The 26,850-nt window shown below is 38.8% G+C and overlaps 1 protein-coding gene across 1 annotated transcript; it reads left to right on the forward strand.

Annotated features, from left to right (window-relative positions):
• The first annotated feature begins 3,706 nt into the window (after nucleotides 1-3,706).
• On the forward strand, nucleotides 3,707-26,850 carry LOC132982995 (hexokinase-1). The gene is made up of 18 exons (XM_061049179.1): nucleotides 3,707-4,131; nucleotides 7,298-7,460; nucleotides 11,889-12,037; nucleotides 13,056-13,175; nucleotides 13,562-13,657; nucleotides 13,855-13,954; nucleotides 14,204-14,387; nucleotides 15,006-15,161; nucleotides 15,658-15,891; nucleotides 16,801-17,105; nucleotides 18,782-18,930; nucleotides 19,132-19,251; nucleotides 19,816-19,911; nucleotides 22,614-22,713; nucleotides 22,879-23,062; nucleotides 23,173-23,328; nucleotides 24,633-24,866; nucleotides 25,705-26,850. The coding sequence occupies exons 1-18, from the start codon at nucleotides 4,069-4,071 to the stop codon at nucleotides 25,853-25,855; spliced, it is 2,760 nt and encodes a 919-aa protein (XP_060905162.1). The 5' UTR covers nucleotides 3,707-4,068; the 3' UTR covers nucleotides 25,856-26,850.

A 26,850-nucleotide genomic window follows, 5' to 3' on the forward strand; every position in this document is an offset into this window, starting at 1 on the left:
TATTTGTTTTCAAGTTTTTATTGAATTCATTTTTCCTTTATTTGAGCACCACAAATACAGACGATAGTCGTGCATATTAAATATGGAGGCAGACAATGAATGGTCCAGTTAGCTTTGATCAACTCCATCCATTCATTACAAATCAGTAGAGATCATAATTTACAGTAACAGAAAAAATGGGATATTCACTTATCCTCATTCTCAGTGCCTTCAAAAATAAAAAGCTGAATCATCAAGTCTGCACTCTAAAAACTAAATCATTTGAGTTTTGACTAATGAGGATTGTTTGCAGTGCTGCTATTAAGTTAGACTCTTATTAATTTATTCTCCCCAAGTAACTAACAACAAGTATTTGTGTGTGTGTTTGAGAGTGTGTGTGTGTTTGAGTGTGTGTGTGTGTGTGTGTGTGTGTGTGTGTGTGTGTGTGTGTGTGTGTGTGTGTGTGTGTGTGTGTGTGTGTGTTAGTGCTGCTGGATTTTAGCCTCCGTCCTCTCTCTGGCCCCATGCAGCACGCAGCATGTTTGGAGGGGGATTAAAAGAAATTATTGGAGCATGATAATATGAGGAGCAGGAAGTTTAAGGGGCCTCAACATTTACCTCCAAATAGTCTCACTTCTAGACAAGCATGGCTCAAATTGTTTGCAATAACATGCATGATTAGGTATGTTTATCTGTTTTGTTTCTGTTGGGTAATTCAAATATATATTGCCTTTTGGTCAATCGAGCACTGGATATGCATTGCCCACCCCACCCCCACCACAAAAAAAAGAATGATTGCAAATAACTTGAGTGACCATTTGACCTTTTCATTGACACACTGGCATGCAAGTATGTCTCTCTAACAACACTTTTGACAGGAGAATCATTGTGAAAATGATTGGCCTGATTTCCACAAAAGAAAAGTTCCATAAAAAAAAGTAACCCTCTCTGCTTGTATTCCCAACAAAGGTGCTATGCTCTTTTTCTGTGACACAATCAATTGAGAGGGTTACAATGAAATGTTCCTTGGCATGTTCAGGCACTCAAGAGGATAAACTTAACTCAACCTTAATTTTCTTGATATTTGATGTTCCTAAAGATCAAATGGAATTGGGAAAAACCTTTTGGGTATTTTGAACCAACATTTTTTTTTTAACAATCTACAAATTGCAAATGTATTTAGCATGATAGTTTTCACATCTTGTAAAAGACATCTCTGATCTCATTGAAGAAAATAGACGAACAAAACTTTTTCTGAAGTGACATCCTCTGGAAAAAATGAAACCTTTTAAAAGTACCATTATCAAACTTTACTGAACTTTACCTACAAATTCATTCTTTCAAGGGTATTAAACTTGTAACTCTAATGACATTTTCAGTCTTCTTTTAACACAACATATTTCTCTGCAAGTTGGACACATCCCTTCTGATTTATTATCTAATATATTTTTTGCCTTTTTGGTTAAATGAATGAAAAAAGACAGAGGAGAATATAACAGAATTGAGCTTTACTGAATAATAAGATGTCAAAGTGTCAAAATGGAAAGAATATAACAAAGTGGCACTTGTACCATTTAAAATGTTGCACTTTTAAATAGTAATATAGGTTGCAGATGTATTAATGTCCCCACATTTTTCTCCCTTTATTTAACTGATGTATATGTTGATTTTTAACTTCTTGTTATTTTTAATAATTATATTCCGTTTTCCTGTTTTCTTGAGCTGTTGTAATGAAAAAATGTCCCCCATGGGGGATCAATAAAGTTTATCTTTATCTTTATATACTTTCTATGGGGCCATAACATATGTACTGTTGTGTATGTACTATGTACTAAAATGGGTCCTTGCAGCTAGAGCTTAAAACTAACACTTCTACAATGAACGTATTTCTTTTTTAAGGAAAGTACTGAAAACGTCCCGTCACTTTCTCAGAGACCAGGAAACATTTATCAACCACTGCATTCTATTAAAACAATACTGTGTTAGCTAAAGATACTTTAACTCAATGCTAACAGAGAAAAGTAGGTAATGTTACACATAAACGAACATGTTTAGTAAAAAGCTTTATAGAAAGTTTATTAGGTTTGTGTGTCAGCAGGGACACTGAATAAACTGCTCATGTGAAGGTCACTGCAGAAGGTGACCCTGAAGCAGCCATAACACCAAGTAGGATATTCTGCGTGAGAAGCGAGTGAATGAATGCTTAGCCCCCCTCCCCTCTCTTCCTCTCTTTGGAGCAGCTCTTTTCAGTCATGTACTCACTAACTTGGGGTTTCAGCCAGCAGAAGATAGGACAGAGGAGGGGGCAGGATAGAAGCGGATAATGGAGGGAGGTCCTAAATCATAGCAAGTCAGGGGCTTTGCACGTCATTGAGTCAGCAGACACGAGTCGTTTTACGCAGAGCGTGGTGACCTAACCATCCTGTGGGGGTGGGGGGTATATTGCTGTGTATAGCAATGACAATATTTGTTGCATCAGACTTCATCAGCAATTCAGAAAGGGATCCCAGTGAATGTGGTGTATTATTTTAACATATTAAAGAATGTCACAGAAAACTGAAAATTATTTTAATTTCTCAAAGCACATTCAATTAATTTGAAATGACAGCATGTTGGAGAGGATTGAGGGTTAGATGTTGTTGATCTGACTAAAAGCTGTCGCCTTCTTCGAGGATCAAACAGTGGTGCTGCCCACTTAGCCAAAAGTTCCTGCAGACAAATGGCTTTACTACATGCTTTTTAAAAAATTAAAGTCATTAAGCAGAAAAAAACATTTCAATTCCTAAGTTTGTTCACAACTAACATTAATGTCTAGGCTTTGAATTTTTATTTAAAATATATATTTTTTATTGTCAACCTATTGATGTCAAAACAAAAAGTCACTTAAATAATGTGAGAAGGGGAGAATGTTAAGAAATCCTAAATGACTTGCTAAAGAATACAGTACGTCCACTAAGCAGAGCACATTTAGTCTATGCATCAGGAAAGCAGGAATCCTTGTGCTCCTGTTATCTTTACTGCTCCTTTTCTTACTTTTTAAAATCTTAATCTAAGTGTGAACCATTAATAATCTTGTAGAAGTTTTGTGTTCATAATTTCTTTTGGTTTATCATAAATATATTATATTTATTTTTTTCTTTTGGAAAAACTTCCATTTTTCAATCCTCGTTGAAGGTTTGTGGATATTTTAGTTATAAGGCCATTTATTGCTGGCATGCAAGGTCCCAAACTTGTCTTTGTGTCTTGTTGATGTGAAGATGACTCTCCTGTGCGTGTTGCAGGAGATAAGAAAACCGTCAGCTACAAGCCTGTTTCATTACGCTGCAGTATGTGTGAAGCTGTTAGGAGATGTTTGGATGCTGCAGCTTGTATCTGATGCCCTTTAGCCTGTAGCTGATGCTGATTATGATGCAGCAGGAAGCAGGATGATGACATCATCATGTAGTGGTCCTGCCCCTCTGCACGTACACCTCTGGGTGCCGTGGCAACGTGTAAGACGTGCCGGCCGGCTATGGGGAAGTCTGTGTGCTGATGGGAGGAGAGTGGCAGGTTATCATGCAGATGCAGCCTCTCTCTCCTGCTGCTGTAGGAGAAGCCCCCTCATCTCATCTACCCCTCCCCTTCTTCCTCTCCTTCAGGTCCTCAGCCCAGCCAATGAGAGTCCTCTGTGGGGGCAGGGCATAACAGAAACTACCATTCCAGTGCGGAGCTGCTGCATCTCCCCAGAGCGAACAGGGAGCTAGCAGCACAGAGGGAGGAGACACGCTCAGACCCAGCCTCTCTGTGTGTGTATGTGTTAGTGTGTTAAACTGCGTGTGTGTGTATGTGTGTGAGGCTGTGAGTGTGTGCCTGTCGCAGACTAGCAGGCAGGAACACTGCTGCACTCTTGTTTCAGCACACTTTTTCCCTTTAACCTTGCCTTGCCTCGGTTGCTGAGCTCAGGCTTTGTTTGCTCCTTCACTTCAGGACAAAGGGGGATCACCGTGGGGGAATAGGAGACAACACACGGCAGCTTTTCACTCCTTTCCTTCCTCCTTACTCTCTCGTAGTCGCTGCTGACAGCTCCCGGCGGGCGGACGTGCAGGCAGGATGATAGCGGCTCAGCTTCTGGCCTACTACTTCACTGAGTTGAAGGATGATCAACTCAAGAAGGTGGGTGAAAGCAGCTTTAACCCGGGTCTTCTCTGTGCTGAACAGGAGAGTTGTGTAATGTGACAGCAGCCATGGATAGCAGGTAACAATAACTAGCCTGTTTCAGGCTGTGAGAGTAGGATGCAGCATTTGGGAAATAGAGGAAGAGGAGGCCATTATGAAATGTAATTTCTATTTTAGTTTGTTAATGGGTTAGCCATGTTTTACATGGATGTCCTTGAGAGGGGCTGTGGTCATGGTGGTGGTGGGGATGGGCCGCAGACAGACAGACCCTCGTTAGAGAGTGTTTCCGGAGCGTCTGAAGCAGACAGGTGGCTGTGAGGAGCAGTTGGGAAAAGTCGTGAGCTTCACAATCTCCTCCCTCTGTGGCAGCTTTCTCCACTCACAGATTCTTGCTCTTTATCACTATTATTCTCTCATATTTCTCCTGTCTACTCATTTATTCTCATATTTCTTCTGACAGAGGCAACATAAACTTATAGGCAGAACACAAATGTCCCCACCAGTAAAATCTGACCTCTGGTAATGCACAGAAAATGACTCAAGGTCCAATACAAATAAGCGACTGGAAGGGATGTCAGACCGGCAAGATATCTCTGGGGAGGTTAAGTGAGATGTAAGGGGAATTGGATATTCGTGATTCATGTGTGATGTCACAGCACGTAGATGCACGTGCCTGAACTGAAGTAGGTTAGTGGAATTTACAACCGTCGTCGTCCATAATGAGGGAGAAATCCTTGAATGGACAGAAGTTATCCAGCCATGTGTGTTTTGAATATAAATGATTCAGCCCATATTAGTAGAGATGTTACCATTTGACAAAACGGCCTCCCCTCTGTTAAAGAACAGTGACAAAAGGAAAAAGGAACAATTATCATCATGTTTGAGACTTTTTCGCGACAATGTTCTCTTTATAAAATCATGTTAAACAGCTAACAATTGTTCAAATGAAACTTACTTTCTTTAAATGCCAGGAGGACTTAAAGATTTTCTGAAGAAGCGGGATATGCAGTATAGTTAATTGATGGCTATTCAACCCATTATGCCAATATTATTGGGAACAAACTTGAAATTGCATACTTGGCTTGGGAACTGAAGTTTGACTGGTTCAAATACAGAATGAATCAGTTAGTGCAAAGAGTACACTGCTATCTGGACAGGATGCCCTTCTCTTCCAGGTGTCCTTATGCAGTGGTTTGTTCCCCAGCTCCTGCATTCACACGTCGGTGTGTCCTTGGGCAATACACTTAACTCCAAGTTCCTCCCACTGCTTCGTCGGCCGTGTGCCACATGAATATTAGTTAATGTGTGAAACATTACTTGTGGGTGTTCCACAAGGTTCAATCTCAGGCCCAGCCCTTTTTACCATTTTTATTAATAAAATTATTCCATTATCCCAATACCTGACCGTAACTGTTTTATTTGATTTGAATTACTGACTTATCACTGTTTTTATCAGCTTTATCTCATTTCTCGTTGTTTATCATTTATGTATGTTTTCTCGGCATTATTGTAAATGAGGGTCGCCCTCATTGATCTCTCCGAGAACTTAAATAAAGGTTGATGATGATGATGATGATAATACTGATGGACACTTTACATAGCAGCCTCTGCTATCGGTGTGTGAATGTGTAGGTGTGACCTGCTGTGTAAAATCACCCATGGCAGCCCCCCATATTTAGACAATTAGACACAGTACTTCACATTGTTTTCCTCTGATTGAAAGGCTAAGAATAGTAATGGCTCACAGAGCAACATGATGAGACACAAATGTGAGGAACGTGTTTCGTGGCACAGAATAGCTTAGTGAGTGTGATGTTCCTCATTGCATGCACTGTGTGATTATGTAACAATAACGATGAGAGTCCTGGGTCAATCGACCTCACACAAGATTCCATTCATGAGATTCATTAAAGTATTATTGGGAAATGTTTGAACATGTTACCCTATTTGAATTAGTTTTACCTCTTAATGATTATTAGGTAGAAAAAGTTCAGAAGTTGCTTCTTTAGATCGCCTCAGTAAAACTACTATCCGCCACCAAACTCCATTGACAAAAACAGTCATTTTTACCTTGCAGAATAAAGGAGGTAATTGTTTTTTACTCTCTCCGTCTCTCACTTTGATTATGTTATTGTGTGACTTTTGTATTTTAAATCATTGGTTTGGAACCTTAATAACATTAATCTAATACACAAAACACAAAGGAACTAACCTATCTAAGCATCACACATACAGTATGTGTTCTGTGAGGTAGAATTATTGTTTTTATCAATGGAGGCTGGTTGCTTTGAAGAATGCAACGTAACACCGGTACTCTTAAACCCCAGGGTACATCTGTAGGACTTCTTTCAAAATGTTGTCAGATATTTAGTATAAAACTCAGAGTCTGTCAGTGGAAAACATTTTAAGTGGCTGCACGATAAAATTAAGCTGTAGCAAGGGCTTTTGTTGCAGCCCTTTTTACTGCTGCTGAAACAATGCCTTGGAGAATTTACAAAACATTTTGTTCCCGTTTGTCATTTGCACCCCTTGAATATTTAAAAATAGGTCCATGGATTAAAACAATAATTTGCTGTAACTGTAATTCAACAGATCCTGTTACTCAATGTAGGTATTCTTATCCAATGAATTACTTTAAAATCAGACAACAGTCTTTTGATTTACAGGGTTGAGTTGTCCTGGTTCAGGCGGCAGCTCTCTCAATATGTGTGTCTTTGTGTTAGGTGAATCAATCTATTGACTTTTTAACTACCACTCCATCTCGGTGCCCAATCTCACAACATGCCTCTCATTAATCAGTTCAAGGAGCGGTCACACAGTCTGAGGTGACCTTGCATTGGAATATAATGAAGGAGGTGAAAGGAAACAGGGCACGGCCTACTTTTTCCTTTAGATAATCATACTTTTATTGGCGTGTCTTCTTGGAGTTCTTTGACTTGTCTGTTTTATTTTGCTGCCTTTGTGAACCGCTTTGCTACTCTTTTCTTTTCATTTCATTTCAAATGTGTTTCACATCTGTAGGTCATCTTTAAATGCCCTAACTGTCTGAACCCATGATAAAATCTGCAGTGGCTCTACATAAAACAATTCATAACTTTTGTTTTTAATAATATGGTCTGTTTCATACACTGACTGTGTTTCTTTCTTGTGTCTGCTTCTTTAGATTGATAAGTACCTGTACTCCATGCGCTTCTCCGACGAGACGCTGAAAGATGTCATGAACCGTTTCCGCAGGGAGATAGAGAACGGGCTCGGCCGAGACACCAACCCCACCGCCACTCTCAAGATGCTGCCCACCTTTGTCAGGTCCATCCCTGACGGATCAGGTACAGAACAAGAAATCACAAGACAAGACAAGAAATCATATTTTTTTTAAAACGGATTATTGTAAGAATCAAACAATTCCAAAGCATCTTTCATTGGTTCCTGCTGCCAAAAAGAATCCAAACACTGAGATAAGCCGAAATCATGAATTTATGAAGGAAACAGCCGCCATTTATTTATGACAAAGATGTTATTCCTCAAGTTATCTCAGGTTGTAACAATACTCACAGCAAGACTATTATGACTATTACAACAAAGAAAAATAACAACTTAACTCAGCAAATGGACACTTTTCTTAACCCCAAACCCTCTCCTTCCCTACTGTATGCGTTGTATGCTTAGTAGCCAATATTGGGTAATTTCTTGTTCCTAATTACCAAAACTTAGAGACAAACACTGTGTCAACTGCACTGTTCTCTCTCTCTCTCTCTCTCTCTCTCTCTCTCTCTCTCTCTCACTTTTTTACCTGAGGTTTGGGTTTATACACGCCTTAGACCAAAATCCACCCAGTGTCTGTGCATCCATCTAAAATAACAGGAAACACAGAGGACACAGTGTTAGAGAGTACTGTTGCAAGAATAAACATTTAAATGATTTATTGGCTCATAAGAAGACATTAAAAAGAGAGTAAATGTATCTTTAACTTCAGACCACATTTACCACATTTTGTTTTAAAATCAAATGTGAAAAATGTCCAGCATGTTGAAAGCCTATTATGAACCTTTAATTCACGTGACAAACTGAACTTCATTGTAATTATTCTGATGTCAAAGACAACAAAACACAAAATACCTATACCTATAAATATCAGAATAAATTATAAAGATAACTGAAGACATAAAAATGATCGAAACATTAAAACAGATCAGTAGATGCATTAATGAAACCAATGAACACAACAGTTCCTGGGAGCTGCTGCGCCCATGCATGCCGCCATTATTTTTTCACCAATCACAAATAAGGAAAGCCACCATTTTCTGAAAAGAATCAACATCAGGAAAATGACAAATATATTCATATGAAAGGGAAGTGATCCCATTCACACACTCAAAAACAAAGAGTACAGCTTCTTTATGGAAGTATATCGATGAAGCCATACTTTTAGTGTGTTAAAACCCCACCTGATGTTTCCTGTTTGTATCTGGCTATAAACAATGTGCTGATGCAGTCAAATTGTCCCGCCTGCTCTGTGACATAAGCCTCTTTGTGCTCTCGATTTGGCCTCAGTATTGTTTTAGCTCCGGGGCCAAACGGCTCAACAGGACCGATCACTGGCTGCATACACCTCATAACCAACACTGTCAGATAAAAACATACTGTCAGTTCTATGGATCTGAGACATCATTTAATGAGCAACACTTTCACTCAAACTTTTGCACATTAAATATTCATTATCGCCAGTTGGAGGAACTCTCCTGTTACTGCCAAGCAGTAATAAAACAATAACTGCTTTACATTATGAATGTGCCAAGAGATGGATGGGAATGAAATAAGAGTCCTCGATAACATACTAAATAATATAAAGTATGGACTTCCGTAATTAAGGCAATGTAAGGCAATTATACACAGAATGTAACACAATGACAAATGATATAGCGAAAGCAAAACAAGAGAAATTAATGAATTACATTTTTTTTTAGTAGAACAGGATTAAATACTAAATGTTGGACAGCAGAACCAACATGCAGCTTTAAATGAGCTTAATGTACTCAAAGATATCACCCTTCAGACCACTGTCGTTACTCACATCGGGCAAAGTCAAACTGGGCCTGTTTTCTCCAGAGCACGGCTTGTCCTTGTTAGTAAACAGAAATAACATCAAGTGCCCGTCAGACATACTGCTGCCCCAAACAGGCCACGCTGCCCCTCTTCTCACTTCTCTCACGTTATAAATAGCCTCAGGTTGTGACAAATACAGGAGGTCAGAGGGGTCAGAAAAGGGCAGAGTTGAGGCCGACAGTAAAAACTGATAAACATGGCGGGAAGAATGTCTCAAGCAATGAGAATAAAATGTGTTCTTTGTGTTTTTCTTGATAGATAATAGATATGATGATGTATTTTTCTTGCCGCGATGCTTAAGATTTGCACATATTACCTAAAGTAATGAAAACAAACTTACTGGACAGTTTTATACAAAGTGTGTACTAAGAACAAGTGTGTGTTGGCCCTTTCCTATTGGGATTTTATCAATGAAAATGACTTCTGGGGTTGTATGAGTGGTTGGACTTCTAAAAGGATGCATTCAGTTTTACCAACAAATTATATGAAGCTGTTTAGTTGTACAAGCAAATTCAACCTGTTACCCACAAGAAATGACTGTATAAATGCTTGATCTTTTTCTTTATTTGACACAGAAAATAGTTTGATGGGTTAGGGCAAATAAACTCACAAGCCAGAAACTGTTGGAGTTGCACATGTAGAAAGTAAGACATGGATACTTTTGGGATCTAATTGTATAAAAATTAAAGAAATCTAACATGTAAAACTGATTTCTATTAAACCAAGGTGTAGCCTGGAGATCAGACAGTGGCAGTGAGGTTATAGTGGGACAGGAAAAATATAAAGGACACACACTCTGCAGCACATCACTAACACGTCTATATGTCAGGCACGGTCACTTCTCATTCCGCACAGGTCAAGGGGATAAAAAAGAGCAATGCAGCAAACACTGCATCATGGTGGCACTACATGAAGAACATTGTTCTGTTGGGAGGCTGGATGTTGGAGCTGTTTGTCTGTAACTTAAAGCTCACCGGTCTGATTGCAGCCACAGTAAATGCACATCCACAAAGTATCATGTGTTCTGGTGGAGAGTCTGTTTGCAAGAAACTTGATCCCTTTCTTTTTTTTAATTAGTACTAACTTAGGATCAGTGTCAGATTAATGTCATAAATTAAATATAACTTTGAAACCACAGTTACAACTTCTTTCACTTCCTTTCACTTACAATTATTAAACAGTTCAGAGCAGGTAAATGACCTTTAGGTTCAAAACAATTACAAAATATATAAAATATAACACGTTTGTATCCCTGTAAGAGAATTAGAAATAAACTCTGAGGATATATTTACAGTTTGGCTTCTTGCCATGAGAGACATGTTACCTTTGTTCCTGATTACTGTCTCTATTCACCACAGCCCTTTTGGTAGTTGCAACTAAAGTGCATCTTAAAATAAGGTTGTGTTGTTTGATTACATAAGAATAAATATGATATTAATCCAGAAGGAAATGTAAGTGCACAATCTCAATAAATCTGGAGTATAACAATAAGAGTAAAACAACTGAGCATCAACTAATGGAATATAAAGTGTATCAGGCTTAATGCAAAGCATTATGTCCTCATAAAAGAGAAAAAACAAATGTACACTAAGCATCGACACATTTACTCTTCTGTCGTTCAGCTTCTAAAGAGTTATGGTTGTATTTGTCTCTTACCTACATTAATCATCATTAATTTTGTTTTATTGCGTCACAGATCTGTATTCTGCATATGCCCTGCAACTTAAAGCTGACCGAGCATTGAGTGAAGTGTGTTGCTCATGCCAAGATGAATAAAATAGACTTGACCATGCACTTGAGCTGAGAGTGAAGACACAACTGCAACTATTTATTCACTTTCTTCCTTTTGGCATTACACATGATCTTTTCTAACCTTTATCTAACCAGAAAAAGATAATGGAGATTAAAATGATCCTTTAATAAAAGATAAATGATAATAGTATGCATTACATTGAGTATCTTACATTATTATTCTTGCAGATAACCATGATAAGTGCTCTATGGCCTATAATCGGCAAAGCTCTTTTACTAGTGATGCCTCCACTGAACATTGATAGAGACAGAAAGTGATAAAATCCTCATTTTAGAATGGATTAAAGCATTTTTGGGACCCAAAGGAGACTTGTCTTTGTAGATTAAATAATGTAGAACCTAACATGTGTTAAGTAAGAAAATCTTATTCTCAGTGGTTTGCAATTTTATGATAAACCCATTCACCCATTCTCAAAAGTCACTTATACTGTACACTTGTAAAATGGCACCATGATTAAGTTGATCTTTTACATTTTGATATAAAAATATTTTACATGAATAAATAGAGTTTTACTTTAACTACAGACTGATGAGCTGATGGTATTTTTTATCACTGTACATGTAATACTGTAATGGGTCCTCAAACACCACCGCTAACTCCAGCGACTGAAATAAAAAAGAAATGACACTTTACTTCTATTTATAGATTGGCCTCAAAGTAGTGACATCAGAAGCAAACTGATCAAGCTATTTGTCCCAACTGATAAAGAAGTCCTCAGATATATTAAACAGTGTTCGGTTGATGACTGCTGTAGCTGAAATATTTGTTGTTTTATTTGTACACAATAAAAAAAACATTTTAAAATCTGTAACAATTATTTGTACTCTGATTTTGACAGAAAAAGGAGACTTCATCGCTCTGGATCTTGGGGGATCAAATTTCAGGATCCTGCGTGTTAAAGTGACACGAGACAAGAAGCAGCCGGTTCAAATGGAGAGCCAGGTTTATGACACACCTGATGACATCATCCATGGTAGCGGCTCACGGGTAAACAGACATATTTACTCACTATGTTTCAAATATCATTCACGTTTCAGTTTTGAAAATCAGGGTCAAAGATCGTATTTTATTGTCCCAAACTATCTGGATGAGACACTCAAACTGTTTCCATGCAGATATCCTTTGTTTTTGTCTTCCCTCATAACAAAGCGCAGTTGTATATGAAAGGTCAGCTTGAGGGTCAACAGTGTGTAAAACAACCTTCTCAATAACACTGTGAATAAAGAGTGAAGTGGAGTCAGAAGCCACGGCGACCTTCAGTCAACTTGTAGAGAACAGCCGGCAGTTGTATGGTAACATGATAACCCAAACATGAGGGACTGTCTGAGGCCGTGTGATTGGATCAGAGCGTGACTTACACAGACAGAGCACAGACAGATGCTGTTTAATGAAATGTCAACGGGACAGCTGGCCAGACATGTAACATGTTATACACGTATACTGTTAATAAGGACGTTTGCTCTAAGGGGGGGGGGGGGGGGGGGGGGGATTTAGTGAGACAAACAGTGTAAATATGATTCACTTCATTGAAACTTTTGTTTCATGGTTCAAGGACAAAGAACAATATGATAAACTTAAACGGCAAAAGCTTTACTTGATAAACTCCAACAGAAAATATCAACCATTCTATCTTGAGAACCTTTGGACACTGTTGGATGGTCCGTTTGGATCACATCCCACAGTTCAGGCAGCACGTGATGCGCAGAAACTTTACTTTTCGCTGCTTCACAGTGTCTGTATCGATCATAGAGGTATCAGCTGGTAGTTACAGGTGAAAACAATCAGATTGTATCATCAGTAATGCTTTAATCTGTAGCTGCTTTGCTTCTATAAATAACACAGAAAGATGTATTTTTCTCATTCTTTCTCGCATCACAGTCCGTTGCACTTTCTAATTAAAAAGGGAGTTCAGGTTTATCTGACTGCTTGTATTGTTATTTTTGTAATGATTATTTTGTGTTACTCGTGTAAGTACACATACACAAAGTCTCTTTCCTGTCTGCAGCTCTTCGACCATGTCGCAGATTGCCTGGGAGATTTCATGGAGAAGCAACAGATCAAGGATAAAAAGCTTCCAGTAGGATTTACGTTCTCCTTCCCCTGTGCCCAGACTAAACTAGACGAGGTAAACACTTCATGTGTTGTAGACTAACAAGCTAAAGGGATGACTGTTTCACAATAAACTTTTACATTATTATAATCAATATCGCAGTTAGTTATTTCTTTCATTTGTCAAGTTTCGAGGTTAAAATGTGGGATGGGGGATATTTTTGGATTAAATTGAATTTGATCTTATCCAGGCAAAGCATGAAAAAATATGGAGGATGTTCAAGAAAAACTTCCATTGTAAATATTTGCTTTTGTAAAAAGCTAAATATTGTATAATTTGACCTTCAGTACTGTTAGAAGCAGGCGCTGTGGTTGGAATATCAATGGGAAGACTCTCTGGTTTTGCCAAGTCTGTCTAACTGGTGCTTAAAGTTTGGCCTCATAAAGATGTTTGTTTTATAGGCCGTCTTAGTGACATGGACAAAAAAGTTTAAAGCCAGCGGTGTAGAAGGCATGGATGTTGTGAAACTGCTGAACAAGGCAATCAAGAAACGAGGGGTAAGTTTGTTTTCTCTTGAACATGAAACATTTGCATGTGGTTGGCTATATGGTCAATATAATTATTGATTGGAAAAAAAACATATAAAACATTCATTGATAATGGTTTACTTTTAAAAAGCCCTTTGAGACCAAAGCCATGACAGCCTGATTCTTTTTTAATTTGTTTTGAGTGAAATATAATCCTGTCTTTTCAGGATTATGAGGCAGACATCATGGCCGTGGTGAATGACACAGTTGGCACCATGATGACCTGCGGATTTGACGATCAGCGCTGTGAAGTCGGCATCATTATTGGTAAAGACAGACTTCATATTCTTTGGAAACAAACGACTTGCTCATCAATTATTTGTTAGTCTGCTTTAAATTTATATCAGTTCAAAATGTAAACTCAATAGACACATAAATAAAGCAACTCAAAGAACAATGAGCACATTTCTACACGAGAGGGCGCCAAAGGTAAAACAAATATAACCCTGCAATAATAAGGCACTCTGCCTCCTGAACTCCTAGAGCAAAAAATCATTCAGCGCTGAATCCTTTTAGGTACAGGGACAAATGCGTGCTACATGGAGGAGCTGCGTCACATCGACCTGGTGGAAGGAGATGAAGGCCGAATGTGCATCAACACCGAGTGGGGGGCCTTCGGGGATAACGGCTCCCTGGAAGACATTCGAACAGAGTTTGACCGTGAGATCGACAGAGGCTCTATGAACCCAGGGAAGCAGCTGTAAGATGTTTTTTCTTTAATCTTTGTGTTCTGAGCAGGTTTTGGCTTAAAACATACTTTAATAGAGTTAAAGTTAGGGAGTTTAGTGATTTCATCTCTTAACTCGAGAGCATCTCCATACTAAAAGATTACTGTTCCAAAAGGGGATATACCTGCTATATAAAAATGGTTACAAAGAGACCTGAAATGCTGTAATTTTAATGCAAAACACACCCACCATTTAGAACATTTTGTGGACCCATTTTTGCAGAAAAAACCGAGCACTTAAGAGTTCATTGAGGGTTGCATAAATTTGCAGCTGTGCCAGTTAAGACGTTTAATCTTGTGAAATAAAGCAGTGTCTTTGATTTCACTTTTTTGTTTAATTTACTATGAAATATGAGCATGTTCTGTTTCAGGTGTCATTGTTTGTACAATTTTCTAAAAAGATTGGTTCTTGTTCCTTAAGTTCATCTGTGACATTTATTTAAGAAATAGAGAAATATGATGCAGGACTTCAAACATTGTGTCTCCTAGAGCGACAATTCTACTAAACCTAAGCGGTCAAACGCAAAGCGCATCCATGATACTTCATCTGTGATACTTCATCTAAAATGCTGCTGTGTTTCTTCTTCTCAGTTTTGAAAAGATGGCCAGTGGGATGTATATGGGAGAGCTAGTTCGACTCATTCTGGTCAAGATGGCCAAAGAGGGACTGCTGTTTGAGGGACGGATAACTCCTGAGCTCCTGACGAAAGGAAAGATTGAGACAAAACATGTTTCTGCCATTGAAAAGTGAGTGGGAAGAATATAATGCAGTGCAATGCCAGTGTTTCCCCTACGTTTACAGCATTGGGGGGGACACGCCGACATGCCGACACAAACACTTGACTTGTTTCCCTGATTTCCAACTCAATCCACTATCCTATCCCTACAATAAAGGCACAAAAAAGTATTATTTTTTTTATTTTACTTGACCTTTCAAGGGGGGGGGGCGCCCCCCTAATATAATGGTAGGGGAAACACTGAATGCACAAGAGAGACAGAATCGGGTTTTATAGGGGAGATGTGCTTGCCGAAAGCTTTTACATAAATAATAATAAAAATCAACCCTTCTTATTGCCTTTAAGGGCATCAATGTATGAAATGTTTTGTTTGAATGATAAAGTTCAACTGATTTAAAAATATTCAAATCAAACATGATTGTCTGGACTTCAAAAAAGTAGTGTGTTGCTTTTTTTTCAGCAGCATGGATGAGATGTTCAATAACAAGAAATGTTTGTCAATTCAGGACTAAAGAAGGGCTGAAGAAATGTATGGAAATCCTGACAAGGCTCGGAGTGGAGCCTTCAAATGAAGACTGTCTGGCTGTGCAGCATGTGTGCACCATTGTGTCCTTTCGCTCAGCAAACCTCGTCGCTGCAACGCTAGGAGGAATCCTCTCCCGCCTAAAGGAAAACAAAGGAGTCGCACGCCTCCGTACCACTGTGGGCATCGACGGGTCTCTGTACAAGATGCACCCTCAGTGAGTATTCTCTGAGAGAGGGTCGGAAAGGAGAGTTGTGTGGAGATGAAAGTGCAGTGATGCTGCATACTAGAAGTTGTAGTTTGCATAAAAACCAACTCCATACTCCAAAAACATACATCAAACTGATTAGATGAACATTTTGGAGGATCAAAGGCGGCACTGCAAGCACTATGATCTAAAGAATCCTAAGGGATGCAAACCAGGTTGTTCATTAATGCTGTTTTCAGCGATCACAATATGATCTCTATTTTAGTCCTTATATATAGAAGAATTAACAATTTCAGGATGATTTGGCCGTGAATGTACAAACCCTGCTGCTATAAGTCTATCAATCGTTTTATATTATTTCTACTTGTTTTATACTATTTTAGGACATTTTACATTTGTACTTTTTTGCTGTCTTGGGTTAGGTGCCCCTGGACTCCTTTAAAAATAGAGTTCATATTTCAATGGGGATATATCTTTTAATATAATGACTAAATGTAACAAAAACAAGAAAAAAACAACACTTTTAATTTCAGTTTATGTTATTAAACATTTTTGACAGACGAGTCTGTGATCATGCCAGCATCCCCATATTGTGATGAATATGCAGATTCATTTTATGATAATGATTTCAACACTATCACTCAATCCTATGTACTCGTGAGCTGATACTAGCAGTGAATTATGATAACAATACGTAATAACTCAAGTAAAGAGATTCAATTTAATGACATAGTTCAGTCTGTAGGGTAAAAAGTCGGCCTGTGTAAAATACCGCCTAAGACTATCATAAAGAATCTTCAGTTTTTTACATTCTTAGAGGATCTGACGTCAAGACATTATTTTAGTTTTAGAATTTTAAGACTATTTGGATTTTGTCTCACTGAGCACATCTGTATAATGAGTCAATCTTTTGAACAGATACGCACGCCGTCTGCACAAGACAGTGCGTCGCCTGGTCCCAGACTCAGATGTCCGCTTCCTGCTGTCCGAGAGTGGGAGTGCCAAAGGGGCAGCCATGGTGACAGCAGTGGCGTACCGTTTGACGGAGCAGGCGCGCCAGATTCAGCAGACTATGGCGGAATTCAGGCTGAGCAAAGCGCAGCTTTTAGAAGTGAAGAAACGCATGAGGGTGGAGATCGAGAAAGGCCTGAAGAAGGACACCCACAAGGAAGCTACAGTCAAAATGCTGCCTACCTTTGTGAGGAGTACACCAGATGGAACAGGTGAATACAAATAAGAAACACGCAGTAAGGAATGAAGGGGAGGACATTCTGCCCTAACTTCAAAAGTGCTATCTTTTCTCTCTTAGTTGGAAAATCAGGAATGTGGCTTACTCTGACTCGATTTCCAGATTTTAATTTCATATATCAGTATGTCTACTCTTTCTAGTGTCAGAGGATATGTTTTACCTTTTTATAAACGTTTACATGAAGGGAACAAACACAAACGTTTCAAGCTTCAAAATTAAAGTAAATACAGTGTATACAGTGTGCCATCATCAGGTCAGTAAGATGAATCATGAGAACAAAAATACATAACAAGGTGAGTGAGGATTTGTTTCTATATGCATGTGAAAACATATTAATCATCATTTGTATTTACTTTACAGTGTTAATCAGAGCAGCCCAGAATGCCTGCTGGAGAAAAAAGTGCTCTCATTCCTTTCAAGAGGGAAAAAGAGTTTCAAACTGCTCGATCTATTCAAGTTCAATTTATTTTAGTTTGATGTCATTTATTTCTTTTAAGAATCAGTTTATTCTGTATGAGAAACTTTTCTGTGATGACGTCTTCATCAGAAATTCTCCTGCTAAATCACAGTAATGGTTAAATATAGTTAAGGGAAAAATGAAATTTGATTATGAGCCAAGCTGCCAATCAGCAGGCTGAAGTAAATATAATAAACACCTATTCAAGCTGTTTTAATTTCATCTCTATTTTAATTTGAAGTTGGTTAAGAGCAGTTAGATAATTGTCTAGATGTGGATTTTATCAATAACTTTAATCAGACAGTTTTTTTCACCATTGATTTACTAAATCATATGTTATACAGAGACAAGAAACCCCGGCTCAAGCTGGCTTTATATTTTTATCTACACACACAGCACCATTGTATTTCTGGCCAAGTGTGTGATTTTACATTCATTCTGTTAAGATACTACCTCTGCTGGCCTGCCTCCTTTTCACTCTGTACCTTTTTGAATCAAAACTTCTTGTTTTAAGGTCAGGTTTAAAGACATGACATCATCAAAGAGGTTATACAACTCTAAATTACCCCGGCATGTTTCAAAGCAGTGTTCACTGTTTAGTACAAACTCAACAGTTCAGTTGAGGATTCCCAGTTCAATTAAAAGCAAGGTTTGTCTAGTTGGCAACTTCCCAACATCTTAGCCGCAGAGATAATGAGCACACATGAATCAGGCTGCCCTGCATTGTTTAAAGATCCATAAAGATTATCTACCTCAAACTGTCATCACTCAAAAAGATTAACATCACCAGCCCTAGACAGCTTAGACAAGAAAATAACAGCCAAGAGGAGAGCCAACTATTTCATTTGTAAATTACAGTATGTCAGTAAACTGAGAAACTTGTTATTGGAAATGTTGTGAATCCTGGAATTTCCAAGTCAAAGTCAAATTCAATGCTTTTGTAGCAGAATTATTTAAGCATCAAAAAGCTGTAATCTTGTAAAATAAGAGAATTGATTTAAGTCATGGTAGATTAAAGCCCTATTGATAACGCAAGTAGCCGTTATCCAAACTTTTTCCTGCATGCACATAGGCTAAATTTAGATGTGAAGTCAGGGTGAACCAATGTGGGAATGCAGCAGGACATATTAAGGAAAAGGTCTATTTTTTCGTAATGTCTTTGATCCTAATCTTGAAACTCCTTTGTATTACAGAGAATGGAGACTTCCTTGCTCTGGACCTCGGGGGAACAAACTTCCGCGTGCTTCTGGTAAAGATCCGCAGTGGCAAAAGGCGAACAGTTGAGATGCATAACAAAATCTATGCCATTCCCATCGAAGTCATGCAGGGCACTGGAGAAGAGGTGAGAATTTTCTTTTTGATGCCTCTGAGTATTTCATTTATTTAGAAATAAATGAAGAGTTACAGATTTGCACCTGTACTTTGCCTATTTTCAAATAAGATATATTTCTACTGTATATCTGCTTCATGATCTAATAGAAACAAAACCAACATACCCAAATATCCCAGTGCACAAACCCACTGAAAGCATGTCTCTTTCCAGCTTTTCGACCACATCGTGTACTGCATCTCTGACTTCCTGGACTACATGGGAATGAAAAGTGCTCGACTGCCGCTGGGTTTCACCTTCTCCTTCCCATGCCATCAGACCAGCTTGGACGCAGTATGTTCTGTACAAATTATTTCAAAATAAGGCACAACAAAGAGGAAATGACTGAAACTATACTGACTTTTTGGCCTATTTTGAGTAGTTTTGGTCAGATACCCTCTAATACTCAAGATTTCTCAATTATGCAAGGCAATGATCTTCTAACTGTGGCAGGGCAAGGAATTGTATCAAGCTTGAGCAGGGTACGGAGGACTCAAACTCGTTAAACAAACTGGACTTTGAGGATCAAACGTGCTTGTATGAATTGTTTAGTGTGAGCATGACCTTACAGTAAGATATGAAGCTACAACAATCATACCCTTCCATACAATTACAAAAACGCTGACCAAAAGGGTTGGAAAAAAGTGGCTAAAGTTTTTTAAAGATAACACTAAACTGGTTTAAGGATACGTTCAAATAGCTTTTTTTTGTTGTTTCACCCCATTGTTGTCCCCTGTGTAGGATGTTTAAGGGTTAACCTTTTTAATCAACTGCTGTAACCTCTTCAACCTTTTGACAACTGTTGTATTATTTATTCAGGAATTGTGAGAAACGTTACCAGTGTAATGTGTTCTGCAGGGTATCCTAGTAACCTGGACCAAAGGCTTTAAGGCCACAGACTGTGAGGGCGAGGATGTGGTCGAGCTTCTCCGGGACGCCATCAAGAGGAAAGAGGTAATTTCAAATAAGAAGCACAACTGATCTTCTTTTGCTATAATGTTACGACTGTGGAAGTTCAGCAACACAAACCTCAACACAAACACAAAGGGTTCTCTATCATTTTCAACACAAAACATTTCATGTGAGGAATGACTGCTTCTGTGGCATTGTTGCTGCCAGAGCTAGAAAATGAACAATTGTTTACTGGTTAAAGCTGACTTGCTGCTTAGCCCATGCCCTTGTTGCTTGGAATTTGAACTAGAAATTAGATTTTTATGGAACACTGCATCTTGCACATAGTTCTCCGTAGCTCAGATTCTTTTCTCATGCTGTTTTACAAAGCTAGATATAAAACATTAGACTGAACTTTGCAGAAATCCTTTGTAATGTAATGTCAGATCCTAAGAACTTTAGCATGATGTGCTTGTTCTGTCTAGCTGCTATATGTTCCTCCTGTAAAGAACTACTTATTATTTGACTTTTTTTTTTTTTTTTTAAATGCTCCTTACTCTGAAACACGGCAGGTAATAATTTGGAAACCCTATTCTGGATCAGGTCTTTTAAAGCAGATTTGCAGACAGCCATGACAAAACAATTTACACAGTACAACCTATGTGTGTGATTCCACTACAATACATGACGTAGCTCCATGCTAATCCTGCCATACTGACTCATTTGGACTTAATCACAACTTTGCACTAGCTGCATTAAGACCTTAAGACATTACCTGCAGCTAATGCCACCTCTGTGTTATGGGCTGGTATACATTACAGTCCGCCCTGCCCATTACTCACTATAAATAACACATACTTACATTAGACATTTTATTACTGATAAGTGTGTTCAGGAAGTTATAATAATCATGTCATCATTATGAGTTTCTTACATTGATTTCACCCTTTTAGATGGAGAACCGAGTAAGTATGTTGTCACTGTAAATCTTAAACTGGCAGGTAAAGAGGTGCAGGACTGCCGCAGTGTGCGATGACTTTTGTAGTAATAGCATGTCATAACACCGGAAAAAAAAACTACTGTCAGAGTCAGACAATATGGAGGAGTGTTTGTCTGTGTGTGCAGTGTGGGATCTATCTAAAGCTCAGAATTAGCACAGGGATGGTACCCTGTATTTTGTGTGTTTGGCAGAGCTCCTGAACTCTCTGAAACAGCTTGTGTATTTTATTGTGTAGCTTGTGAGTGTAATGCATTGTGCTCAGCATCGCCTGATTTCAAATAATCTGTATGCAGCAAGCTGAATATTGTAGAAAATCTCACATATTTTTAAACTTTTTAAACTGGACATACAGTATTATTATATTTTTACAGGTACAAAAAGTAATGTTCCAATACATACAACTTAATAACAGTAGGCAAAAGCTCATGATCAAAGAGACAGCCTTTTTGTTAAAGTTAGATCCTTCTTTTAAACCAGAAACATCTGTGATATCACTCTCTTCAAAAACACTAGATTGAAACAAAATGGTCTACCACTGCTTTGAAATGTTAGCTATGTCATTGTGATTAGCGAATATTGTGTTTTAAAGGTTTAGCTTAGATCTAACACACAATAGCACAAAAAAATAAACCGATCATGGCAGCGAAGATCAGAAACCTGTTTTATGCAAACGAAATTACAGTTAACGGAGTCTGGTGGCTTTGAAGGGAGTGAGATAACAACTGTTTGTGGTTTAAAAGAAGCGGTTTAGTCTTTGTTTGAAAAATGGTTTATCCTTCCTGTCATGTTGTCAGTCACTAATATGACAATCTGATGACCAGCAGGTGATCTTTGTTTGGACACATTTGCTCCTGAAACAGCCACCCAGGTCTGTTTGAGAACTGCCAACCAAATCATCCTCTGGAGCAGTTTCAGCGGTGTTTGGAACTATTAGTGATGTAGACACCAAATGATGCAAAAGAAGAACTACCCAAACTTCTGTTTTACAAAGATTATGTCAAACATAGATATGACATCTTTTAGTTTTAATCATCATTCACATTTTTCTACAGAGGAACATTTTTTTGAAGCTTTAAAATCGTAACGGTTTAAATAACTTAAAGAGCCCATATTATGCCCTTTTTGGGGTTCGTATATTTAATCTATGTTCCTACTTTTGTATGTTCACAATAGCTAAAGTCTGAAAAAAGTGTCTGTTTTCATGTACTGCTCCTCCTTGCTCCCTCTACGCTCTGAGTCCGTCAGCTACGCTCTGTTGAGCCCACACTGTTAGACCCCACGTGGGCCAAGTCTGCTCTGATTGGTCTGCAGATCCGCTCTGTCGTTATTGGTCAGTTGCTCAGCACGCTTTTCGGAAATTTCAACATGAGCTGCAGGGCTTGCCACAACGAGCCAATGGACTTAGATCAGTGATCTCACACTGACAATGACGTCGGACTGACACATTTTTTTCGAGGGGGGATAGAACCGAGCGTTACATGCAGCTAATGCTACAGCTAACAGGAGGACGTAGGAGAAGCTGCGTTTCCGCAGACTTTGAATTTTTGCACATAGATGTGCCTAAACATGCACAGGACACTTGGAAAACACACTAAAGGGCATATAAAACCAGAAAAAGCATAATATGGGACCTTTAACTACTTTGTACATGGCCTATTTGATTATAACACAACGCATGATTCTTGATTTCAGAGCTGATCGCTACCGATTTGTAGTTTCATTATACTTCTACCTGTTGTAAATTTAATTCATGTTTGTTTCCTAGGAATTTGAGCTGGATGTGGTTGCCATCGTAAACGACACAGTGGGTACGATGATGACTTGTGCATATGAGGAACCAACCTGCGAGGTGGGGCTGATAGCAGGTGAGTTAAACAACAGAAATGTTCTTTTTTTGTCATATTGACCATACTATCGCTTACTTTGTTCACAGTTTGCAGAGCTTAAAAAAGACTCTAATCCACACGTCTTGCAAAACGAGGTCCTGTTATGATAGTTTGAAGACAGTTCTTTGCTGTGTGTCTTTTCAGGTACGGGTAGTAATGCTTGTTACATGGAAGAGGCTAAGAACATTGAGATAGTAGAAGGAAACGAGGGCCGTATGTGTGTTAATATGGAGTGGGGGGCGTTTGGAGACAACGGCTGCCTGGATGATATCAGAACAAAGTACGACCAGGCAGTTGATGAGAACTCACTCAACGAAGGCAAACAAAGGTAACAAGCCGCCACCAGTTATAATCTATATCTTAGTTTAGCAGATTTGATCAAACCAAGGAAGACCGTGTTGCATGCCAAATAAAACTTTTCTTACTTCTTCATGTCAGATATGAGAAGATGTGCAGCGGTATGTACCTTGGAGAGATAGTCAGACAGATTTTGATTGATCTGACCAAGCGTGGTTACCTCTTCCGTGGACAAATCTCAGAGACGCTGAAAACCAGAGGCATCTTTGAGACAAAGTTCCTGTCCCAGATAGAGAGGTGAGTGAATCATTAAGAGATAGATAGAGCTGGGGATTTAACAAAGCCCAGTAGCTTCTTGACGTATCAAGTTGTTTGTGCAAAGGCAGATAAAGCCATCTGTTAACTATCATGTTTAAGAAAAAAAACTACATCTTAAAGTAGATTTTTGGAGAAAATATAAGTTACTCTTCTTTAACTTGAGCATATTTTCAAATTATTCACATATTCAGATTCACATTGGGTTAAATGTCTAGTCATTGGTAAAGAGATTTATTTGTCCTTTATCTCCAGCAGGGATATCGGAAATCTAGGGATTTATTTAAATGAGCAATGCATTTAAGTTGGTGAAGGGAATTTCCTGAAATAACTAATAGTAAATAAATGACTCACTTTTCCTTTGAACAGATGAAATAACCCAAATTTATATCTAACAATAATCTAGTCTATTTGGAAAAAAAACATCCCTTTCTCCAGCGTATGATCTGTAAACCCTACTCGCCAATCGATTAGAAGCAAATCCCTCTGTATGTTACTGTAGTGAGGTAGAAACACTACTGCAGATATTTTATTCCACAAATGTTATATAATCTAAGTGAGAATGGAATGGAAACCACTAAAAATAGTAATCAATTTAAATTCTTTGTTTTATGTTATATTTCAATTAAAGCATTATCTGAGAATTTCTACATCAAAATAAATGTAAAACATTTCAAATGTCTGATGACTGATCGTGCACTCAGGGACATTAACTCATTTGGATCAATTAAAAAACTTTGTCAAAGACAACAATCCAATCAAGTTCATCTTATTGCTATGTTCTGCTTTGTGATTGGTTCGATGCAGTTTCAGTAGGAAATACATCATAACACAGAAGTTAGATACTCTCTATGAATAAATCAATATTATATTAGATAATATTATGTATTTCTATAGTAGAAAAAATAAATGAGTGGTTTCCCATTGGTAGGAAAAGATCTAGTTTAAAATATTGAACACAAGACGTAGTTTGCAGCGCTATAAAATATCTGATAATTACTCTTTTATATTTAATCGGTGGCTAAAAAACACAGCAACTGAAGTATGATTGAGAGGAGACGCACATAAAAACGTGTGGGAGCTGCATTTACACAGAAAAGTAGCATCTAGGGGGATATCACACCTATGTATGAGTATAGGAGGGCGATGCAGTGTGACGACTTGAGTTTATACACTGTTTAAGCCTACCTTAGCCTCTGGGAACAGCTGTGAGGTATCTGGTGACTCTCGTGCTGTTGGCTGACCTCTGACTCTCTTTCCCTCCCCCTCCCCCTGCTTCTCCACAGCGATCGTCTGGCACTGCTGCAGGTCAGGGCGATCCTGCAGCAGCTGGGGCTTGACAGCACCTGTGATGACAGTATTATCGTCAAGGAGGTGTGCGGCACGGTGTCCCGCCGCGCGGCTCAGATCTGTGGAGCCGGGATGGCTGCTGTGGTGGACAAGATCCGTGAGAACAGAGGATTAGACCACCTGGATATCACCGTGGGCGTAGACGGCACGCTCTACAAGTTGCACCCACAGTAAGACACAGGAGGAGGCTATAATAGAGGCCGTGTTTAGGGGAAGAAGGGTTTCAACCCCTTCAAAACACAACAGAATATAATACATTCAGCAGCCTGAAAAACTTGTATCTACTTTTGTGTATCAGTATTTTCACAAGGGTAGATCAAAAATAATTCAGGAGGAGTTTACATTATGTTAATTAAGGGACATTTCAGCTCTTTATGGCTTTTAACACGGAAAAGGGAAGCTTAAGAAGCAGTCATTCATCAGTAAGTGTATTGATATGAAAGAAACACTAATAAATATATCAAACATTTAGCTATCATTTGCTAGTTGCAGTCGATTGAAAATTACCATGTTTTTCATTTTCTCTGACTGGCATATTTAGCAACACAGTCCCCTTTACAATGCTATAATGAAAACATTTGCCTTCATATCAATGCTGTGTGTAGTTTGAGATAATCACAATATCAACAAAAGAGTGGAGAGGAACATACTGGCGGACAGAAAACATAATTCAGCAGTTTAATTATGTGCAGGGAGATGGTACCAGGGCAAAGTCTATGGTCATGCACTGATAGATAAACAGCACCCAGTTGCTCGAGGGGAATTCTCCTGATAATATCCTGCTGCAATCTTACATCAGCTTACCCAGATATTTTGCGGAAAAAATACAAATGTCTTTTATCCATCTTCTGTTATCCAAAATCATATCACCCTCCCCTTACATGTGACAGGCCCTACAACCAGCGATGAAGCTTAAGAAATCCCATGTTTGTTGCTTTTACTGGAAAGCATCTCTGTTCTCCTTGCTACTTGTCCTCTGACCAGTTTCCTTTCATTCTCTTTCTTCAGCTTCTCTAGGATCTTTCAGCAGACAGTGAAGGAACTTGCCCCGAAATGTGACGTGAATTTTCTGCTGTCCGAGGATGGCAGCGGGAAGGGGGCCGCACTCATCACCGCTGTGGGCTGCCGCCAGAGAGAGCTGGAGGCGCAGCAGCACTGAGGAGCTCCGTACCATCTGTCCTCGAGAAACTTCCTGCTGCTCCACCATGACCTTCACCCGCCGCACTGCCCGACTCCACCCACCCACTTGGCAGCCGTGACTCCAACTCCGCCCCACCTCGCTCCAGCCCCCCGACACAGGCAGAGACATACTGCATGTATAGGGAATTAATATCTAATATTTATTTATACTACAGATGGTTTATTATTTGAATGTTTGTACATTTCCTCAATAGCTTGTCAATAATCTGATAAAACTAAACTCCTTAGCTGTGCAATATTTGTGTATTGCTAATTTTATTTTTATATGAAGGCAAATATATAATTGTATTTATATAGCTGCGGCCACTTTGAATCCCAGAGGTCATTAGGTATTTGCAACACAGACACAAGATAGATAGGCACTTTTTATATGAGAGTTACAACTGCAGCAGTTAAACTTCATGGTCATGACATGAAACACATCTTTACAGACGCCTTCGGCTCAGAAAAACGGTTCCAAAAGGGCTTGCTGCATAGGGTTGAATGCAAGAGTCACGGCTGTTAAAATCACCCGCATTTTCTGTGCAACTTGTTCACACAATGTGTTTGGCTTCTAATCCCTTTCAGTGTAACTATCAGTGTAACTCACATAAGAATTCCAGCAGCACCATCCCATTTTTTCCCGAAGAGCCGAGAGTGTAGAAAAGGCCCGAAGTGGAAGTGTTAGCGTATCATGTTACTATTTGTGAACTACTATACATTTGGTGTTGTGATGAATTCCATTTTTGCTCATTGTATATGCAAAGAATAAATGTTTATTGGGCCCCAAGAGAAGAGTGGATACTACGAGCGCTTCTGTGTGTATTTGTGGCAGCGTGTTAGTGTGTCCTACTGTTTCAACCTGTAGCTTTCAATGTCCAAAGCTTTGTGGAGACTGCATGCCTTACATTAAGACAAAGGAAAGCACTGGATCTTTTTCTTTTTGTTCTCGCTCTTTTTTTTTTCTTTTTTTTT

This window comes from Labrus mixtus, chromosome 2 (genome assembly GCF_963584025.1).
Source record: "Labrus mixtus chromosome 2, fLabMix1.1, whole genome shotgun sequence".
Lineage (NCBI taxonomy): Eukaryota > Metazoa > Chordata > Actinopteri > Labriformes > Labridae > Labrus > Labrus mixtus.